This window comes from Trematomus bernacchii, unplaced genomic scaffold, assembly GCF_902827165.1.
Source record: "Trematomus bernacchii unplaced genomic scaffold, fTreBer1.1, whole genome shotgun sequence".
Classification (NCBI taxonomy): domain Eukaryota; kingdom Metazoa; phylum Chordata; class Actinopteri; order Perciformes; family Nototheniidae; genus Trematomus; species Trematomus bernacchii.
Genome location: NW_022987567.1, coordinates 2,668,872 through 2,677,498, shown reverse-complemented (window position 1 = coordinate 2,677,498; position 8,627 = coordinate 2,668,872). Strand labels below are relative to the sequence as shown.

The window sequence follows — 8,627 nt, the reverse complement described above, 5'->3', positions numbered from 1 at the left end:
CTTCATTTATTCAACAACACCACAAGCTAAGATGTCAAACATAAACAAGTTGATTCAACACACTTTGATACAACCTCAACAAAAACAGAACATTGAAAGCTTCAGAGGGGTACAATTGTGTTGCTTCTGCAAACTGTTATTCATACCACACTCAAAGATCTACTCTTGTTTCTCTTCAGTCCGACGATTCACATGTGACAGGAATTATTACATCGAATCCTGCAGGTGTTTTGTCCCTTTAGAAACACGAAGGACACATATATAATACACACAATCTTTCACTAGATTACACCTTTTAAGAGCTGTCAGTGAATGCCATGCCACCAGTGAGTATCTGGTCCTTAAGGACTTCTGTGCACTCTGAATAAATACCACTAAAGTTGAAAGAAATGTCTCTACAGTTATTGTACAATGGCAAGTGCAGAAATGATCCCTGCTAACTCAATAATTGTAATGTTTTTTTCCAAAAGTATCTTGCTGTAAGTCTTTCTCCAGTATTCTTGTTGGTTTGATCCGGTGTTGACACTTGAGAGCACTATGAGGGTAGAATGCTGTTGATGAATCTGTACAAAAAATGTTTTCATTCACTTTCTAAAATCATATTTCCTTTGACACATAAGATCTTAAGGCAACAGTTATCTTCTGCCAGTGCTTGAGGTATGTCACATTATGACCTAGTCCTGCCCTCTATGTCTCTGAGAAATTTGAATATACATGCAAAAGTTGTACAGAAGTTTTTCCGGAAGGCAAACCAAAGATTGGATTCCCAAAGATCCCGGCATTGCATCATTGGGCCAATCAAACAGCTTCTCCTGCCACACTAAGAGAAAGGCGTAAGACCTTGGCCGATCTGTGACTGCAGGGGTTCTGGGGCACCGGCGTTCGGCTCGCTGAGAAACACCACGCCTTCAGAAGACTCTTACTCTGGATTTGCGCGCTTTGATCCGGACCAGCGACTGATGACGAGGAGGTCGACAGCGCCCTGCAGCAGCCCCACGAGGAAGCATTGACGCGGTTTTGGCACGAGACATCAGAGTTGCGGGATGGGTGGTGTGGACTGGAGGAGTGGGGGCCGACGTGTCCTTGTGGTTTGACCGCAGGCGCCCCAGTTCGAAGGCAGCGACCACGGAGCACGTTTTGGAAAGCTTTCTTGAACTCCCGGCTGAAGCAGGGGTAGATGATGGGGTTAAGGCAGCTGTTCAGGTAGCCAAGCCAGAAGGTGATCTTAAAGATGGTTTCAGAAGGCTTACAGGACGGGAATATGGATCCTAGAGTAACCAAATAAAGAGACACAAATCAAATAAGGAAGCAAACACACTAATACACTGCTATTCTTCAAGATTAACCCTAACCCTAATAAGCATTTGGGCAGTCAATACCATTTAAGCTCAACAACTAGCACAGAATGCTAGTAAATTGTCAGTGATTCACTTCTTTCCAGACATATTTCTTATTCCCCTTGTACAAACAGGCTCCTAAGGGTTACTTTTTTTTCTAAATCTCACACTCAAGAACATTTACTATTGTTTTGTGCTGATAGGCAATTCATTTCCATCCATCCAACAGATGCCCTTAGACTGTCCCACCTTTGCCCATTGCCCTACCCATCTACACACCTGTTCCCACCTTCTAAATCAGCACTGCAGTTGCCATGGATCCCCCCCCCCCCCCCCCCCCCCCCCCCCCCCGCCTGCATGTCATTACCTCATCAGCCTCTCAGTACTATTAATTCCTGTCCAGTTCGTCCACATTTAAAGTGGACCTATCATGCTATATTTGAATAATATAGTGTAGGACCATACCTATATAAGGCATATTTATACTTTTTTCTTTTCAAAATACCAAACAGATCATGCATTTTAGCCATGCCTCATTTCGCTCAATTTGCACTTTTTTTTGGCTCTGTTCTGCAAGGGCAGATTCTGTGAGAACAGCACCATCTACTGGCCTGGCATATGTACTACAGCGTCTCCAGCGCTTTCGAACGGCAATGGCCGTGGCTGTCTCCTCCTGATTGGTGGAGTTGGCCCAATAGCCGTAGCGCCACCGTCCTGACGTCAGGACAGTGTTCAAATCTGGATCAGTTTTTATCAGATCCGTTGCAGCCCCTTTTTTAGAGATTTGGGTATGGAGGAAAATAGAGAGGGTTGTGTTTTCTGACACTTGGTGAGTTCCCTGGAACACCGGGGACACGTATTCATGTATAAAAGACGTACAAAAGTGCATTTTGCATGATAGGTCCCCTTTAATGTCTCTTTCTTGCCCTGTGTTTTTTCTTTGAAACTTCTTTAACCGGAACATGGAATCTGCACCTGCCTTCCTGAAAGTCTACATTTACCCTTTTCCTTTGGCATTACATCATAAAACACAGTATGGCGACTGAGGTGTACTTTTAGCCATATACTGTTTTTCATGATTTGGGTCCCTTGGTTCTAATTAAGAGAAATCCACATCGTTCAACAATCAATGATCTTTTAGCTTGGAGTGTTTCTAACTTTGTGGTAGGGCTGCTCGATTATGGCAAAAATCATAATCTCGATTATTTGGGTCAATAATTGATATCACGATTATTAAAAACGATTATCCATTTACTTTGAAAACATCCATTTATTGAATTTTTTTTATTGAACAGTATGTTTTTAACAGTTGATTACCGTGAACTTTAAGTATAATTCAACTGAAAAACCAATAATTATTATTTTTTTAAATAAAAAATCGTAATTGCGAATAAAATACGATTAATTGAGCAGCCCTACTTTGTGGCAGCAGTTTGTGTTTTGCATTTACCTGATTCAACATGACATTAGCCCAAAAATAGTAGTAGTTTTTTGTTTACCATTTTGTAGTTGGAAAAACTGAGCACATAATTCACATTTACAACAATAAGCTCAATACCTTCGGGTTAACTTGCTTGCATAATGCTTCACAGTGCCTATACTATATGGTGCCATTAGACAGCACATCACATTCTTTTCTGAATTTGGTATGCATACTCTAATGCCAGCGTTGTTACGGTGGCTGAAAAGCATTCCTGGCGGTCACCTAGTGCTTCAGCACAAAACAGGCTTTCTTTCTGTGCTCCGGAGGAATAATAAAAAATGCAGTATTTTTTTCCCCAACAGCCGTCTGGGAATCTCAGACCATCATTGCCTCAAAGCTTGAATGCTCACTGTGCTGTGAGCCATGAAGGTCTGTCTCAATTGAAATGCATAACTATTCTCCGATGACTAGCTGCCTTGGGAGGCTACAGGGTGACTGAGGATGCCTCCTAGCATTACAGCCCATTAAGCCTGGTGCTTGTAATCTATAATAGCTTTCATAGGAGGCGGCTACAGTTTCATCTCACAGTAGAAGCCCATTCGGCCCCATTGTGGTGTCTTATTTGGTCTATTTGGTTGCTTGTAATTGAATTTCTTGATGTCCCTTCTAAAGAAACTCAGTAGTGTCGAGGGACAGCGGGGAAGTAGCAAGGCCTTGCCTGAGGTTGTGTTCATGGTGCAAAACCTATCAAGAAATATGATACAAATGACTCAAGCCTCAACAGCTTTTGTATCACAATGGCTACAATGCCAAGCCATTGGTGGGATGCTGTTAGAGCTACATTAAAATGGCTCAGGCTATATTTTTAGCCATGGATACAATGTTGGTATGTAAGATCATCTGTCAGTCAAATAGTCAGTTGGTCAGTGTGCCACTTTGGGTCAGACTGAAATAGCTTGACAACTTTTGGATGGATTGCCATGAAAACTTGTTGTTGTTAGTCATGGTCTCATGGGGAAGGATCCTGACTCTTCGTAATCCCCTGACATTTCCTATAGCGCCACCATAAGGTTGGCATTTTTGTTTGCTTTGTCAATAAACTGTCAGAAAATATTGAAAAAATCCCATTAGTTTCATAGAGCACCAGGGAACATCTTTAAATTGCTCGATTTGTCCAACCAACAGACCAAAACTTGGGATTATTCAATTTGTAATGATATATCACAGTGAAAAGCAGAAAATTGTCGCCACTGATAAACGTTCTGTCAAACGGATAACTAATTAAAACATCTCTTCTCACAGCAGACGTGTTGACTTGTCATTGGGAAAGCACAGGTGTTTCTTTTAATAACATTAATCATAGCTAATCATGGCAGTGCTATTCGAGGGCCACAGTAAGCCATCACAGTGTGGCAGTGGGCCAGTAAACACAATACCAGGACCCATCAACACAAGCAGCTATATTCAGCCATCATTAATTGTATTATTTACACCTGTGTTTTTCCTATTGTGACATTTCAAAAGAGCTTCTGTTTAAAGTGTTTATTTACATGGAGTAAATAGCCATGAAAGTTAAGTCAAAACCATTATTACTTAAATGTAGTTATTGTGTTTAGACATTTTAATACATTTCCTACAGTACAGACAATACATCCCAGTTTTTGGCAGATTATCCCTTTTGTTTACAGTTGGATTCCGTATTTGGCCTTTAATACATTCACTTATGAATGTTCACAAATCAAGGAAAAAAGGTAATGCATATCACTTGTCTAGATGTGTTTCAACCACATCTCCTCCATCATGTTCAATACGATTACAGTTTGTGTAACACTAACAAAACACACATTTCAGAAATAATCTCACCATCTGCGACCTGGGCAGTAACTGCTGACAGACTATTACCCTTTAAATACACACAGGTCCACACTGACAATCACTTATCGCAGGCAAGCCGTAAGAGTTATTTCAGAAACAATTAAGATTCAAGATTAGATTTTACAATGGTCGGTTTCTAGCCCCTCTTACATTTATGATAACATCGCTGTTATCGCCTTCTTTGAAAGAGTCTGACAACATGTAGGTGTAATTCATAGATAAAGTTAAGAATATCGAGCTTAGTAGACATTTACCTTTCCCTGAGCTCTTGGTATTGGCAACCAAAGCTCCGACATGGAGTTTTGATACAATGGTGGACTAATCCTTAATTAGTTCATTTCTGTCCTGTGTTGCTTCTGCTGAATTTAAATTAACAGAATAAAGCAGGCCTCTACAATAAATCATCAGAGCCCTCATTATGGACTCAATTCATGTCTGAAACATTTAAATACCGTTTATATTCAGAAAATACCTTATTTCCATTTTCAGACACAGCAAATCAAATATTCTAAGTTTCTCTTTTCGTCATTTTCCCACAAGTTAGTTTCCATTTTTCTTACTGATTACATTCTCCTTGCTACCATAAAGACTTGTTTTTCTGAAAACCTTCCAAAAACCCAGAAGGTTGTTTGACAATGCTGTTGTTTAAAGTATATCCAAAATCCTCAAATCTTATTCTATTCATCTGGATCTACAACTAAACAGCCAAATGACTTTGTAACTTTATCCATATTTGCATATTTTTGTACATTCATCCTAAAGAAAAGCCGCTGTTTAAATGTCCTCCTGAATCCACACCCACATACTCTTCTATATCACTGCAGTAGGGGTTTGATGTGTATTATTACAATGAAAACAGATTTGTTTCCAATAATCAAATTGTCTGTTTTGTTGTTTGTTTTGTACAAAATGAGCAGGTAAATGTCTGACTTACGACTAAGGTCTTTTATTTAGTTATAATGAACATGATTGAGATTCCAATTACAGTGGACATGATGACAAATGACAATGTGATAGGAGTCTTTCATAGCAATACACCTGCAGAGAATGATCAGCTGAATCTGTAGCTGCTTTAGCTAAACAACATTTTAAAAATGGCTCTACTCTCCAGTCTTCCCTTTCAACGCTCTCATGGTGCTGTTTTAGATACAGGAATCTGTTTTCAGCAATAAAAAAGCACTGAAATGTCTTGCTCACCTGTTTTAACAGCTCATTAAATGGCAATGGCTGTTATCCCTCTTGTGATGGTTCAGACTGATCAATGGCTAAATGGCGTCTTTGCATATAATGTCAAACAGTCACAAATGTAAAACGTTTTTAAAATTGTGAATTAAAACAAAAACCCAGGTTGTTACTTTTATAAGAAGATGAATGATTGATCGCATTTAGAAACGTGTTTATGTCTAGGTAAATATGTTTGTTGGTTGAGTGACGTGAGTTTATCTTTTTTTAAATACTTACTGTACGTACCTCACTTGCAACAAGTCAGCGTCACTAATTGTAATCCTTTGCTCCTGACGTAAACACTAAGCAAACTTTAGGTCTCTGCCTAACAATTTTGCACCTCCCTGCTGTTATCTTGCTTACCAAGAAATAACAGCATACAGTACTGAGCCAATTGGTTGTGTAAGGCCATCAAATCTGACCCCCAATAACATCTGATCACCATCATTTAATCGGCAGATAACATGCAAAGTTAGGGACCTGTTCAGTATCAGGAAAGACATTGTTAGTGACTAGATGGTTAACAAAGTGGATTATTTAGCAGCTTAAGAGAATTATATACTTCCTCAGCAGTTAGTGAAGATTGTAAAATGAATTGCTGGTGTTGTAATTCAATAAGTTCTAACGAAAAGTTTTAATAACTGCAGACAAAATATAGTTTGATAAAGGAAAAGTTGTTAAAAGACCTACTTTTGTTTTTAAAAGATGTATCTTTTTTAGAAGAATCTTCACTTTGTGACTTGAATATAATAAGACAGGTAATGTCACATTTCAGGCAAAAGCATGTTGGTGTAGTTTACATTTTGTAAGCTATTTTCTTATTGTCTTAGTCTTCTTTTACACTACCATTTAGTTCAAAATAGAATTGTCACATATTCCATATTAATCTAGTCCCACGTGTTTGACGTCAGTGTTGTCTTGTCATCATATAGCCTTTAGTCCTGGGGGAAAAAGGTTATTTAAGACCATACTAAGTCATAGTTCATTAATGACATAATCCCAGGTTAAGAGGTACCTACCGATGGGTAATACCAGGAAAAAAGGAAGCCAGCACAGAATGAAACACCCGACAACGATGCCAAGAGTCTTGGCTGCCTTCTCTTCTCTTGAGAACCTAAGCATCTTCGGCAGGGAAAAGGTGGTGCGTTTGCGTGCCACGGTCCCTTTGTTTTCCTCTTGCTTCTCAGTCTGAGCAGCATTCCCTCTGTGAATCCTCAGCGTCACCCCTTCTGCCTCAACCCCTTCTCCAGTACCGCTCTTCCGGAGGGTTGCGTTCTTTCTCTTTGCCACAGTGTACACACGGCAGTACATGGCCAGGATGATGGCCAGAGGGATGTAGAAAGATCCTAGCGCCGAGAACAAAGCATAGACGGGTTCCTCCGTGATCCGGCACACTGTCTCGTCTTCTGGCTCCGGTTCCTTCCAGCCAAACAGAGGGCCCACAGATATAGCCGCAGAGAGAACCCAGAGAGCAGCCACCGCCGTCAGGCCTCGCCGACCCGTAGCGATGGCAGGGTAGCGCAGAGGATAGCTAACTGCCAGGTAGCGGTCGATGGAGATCACACAGAGGCTGAGGATGGAGGCGGTGCAGCAGAGGACGTCCAGAGCGGCCCAGACGCTGCAGAAGAAGCGGCCAAACACCCATCTTCCAAGAGCCTCCGAGGTGGCAGAGAAGGGCATCACAGCCGAGCTCAGCAGCAGGTCTGCGGCGGCCAGATTGGCAATAAAGTAGTGCGTCACAGAGCGCCAGTGGTGGTGGAACAACACCGATAGGATGACAAGGATGTTGCCAAGGACCCCAAACACGATAAACACCAACAGAACCATCCCCAGAACCACCATCTTGGCTACTTCCACTTCATGTTGGGAGGATGAGCTGCAGTTGGGACATCGATCTGCTGCAGGAAAAACACTCGAGTTCTCAGCGGAATCCATTGTAAACTGTTGGGTGCATCACGTTTCTAAATGCCTTGAAGAGTGATAACACTCATGACACATCTGTTACTCGAATTAGTACAGCTACATCCCTTTTTCTGCTCCTCCTGATGCAGAGGATGAAAGCCTCCCTGCCGCATAACCTGCTCTTCCAGTTCATAAGTAAATGAGGTGACACTTGACAACGATCCACCAATCACATGGCCTCTGCCAGAGTTCCTTGGCAGAAAGTCAGAGAGAGGAACACTGCCATGGGTTGTCTAATTGTGTCCAGAATTAAAGAACAGCCTAATGGAAATGACAAATATTCAATTTCTCAGAGGCGGCCACTGATGGATTTGGAATGTCATGTTCTGCCATGCTGAAAGGCTTTCTTGAAGCAAACCTTTTAGAAACAAGAAAAGAGATAACAAATAAGTATAGTTAACAAAACATTATAGTTACCCAAGGATTATTTTAATACCCACAACAGGCTCATCACCCTTTTAAGAGCTGATATTTATTCATCAGTGCGGGAACTAATCAAAACTTCACACATAGAATGTAAGACATTAAAGGTAAATGGAAAAAAAGTAATTATACAGCACTCGGATATGATTAAAAAGTAAAAATATCCTTTAATAGTCTCTTTTCAGAGGAAACAGTCCATCTATTCTTCCCTCGTTGCATTAGAGAAAATGTAGTATTCTGCTTGAATAAACTAAGTGGCAGTCACAATTTCCTTTTCAGGCATATCGATTATCTATTTAATAGAGCTGGTGAGCAGTGGGGTAGGGCGGGTATTATAATAGAAAATATAAAAAAAGGAGACATAATCAAAAACAACAACAGGG

General features: G+C 40.7%; 1 protein-coding gene across 1 annotated transcript; it reads right to left on the bottom strand.

Moving 5' to 3' along the window:
* adra1ab (adrenoceptor alpha 1Ab) lies at window positions 1-7,984 on the bottom strand. The gene is made up of 2 exons (XM_034125960.1): window positions 6,879-7,984; window positions 1-1,268 (listed from the first exon to the last, which is right to left on the bottom strand). Exons 1-2 carry the CDS (start codon window positions 7,792-7,794, stop codon window positions 799-801), a joined length of 1,386 nt encoding a protein of 461 aa, XP_033981851.1. The 5' UTR covers window positions 7,795-7,984; the 3' UTR covers window positions 1-798.
* Window positions 7,985-8,627: the final 643 nt, after the last annotated feature.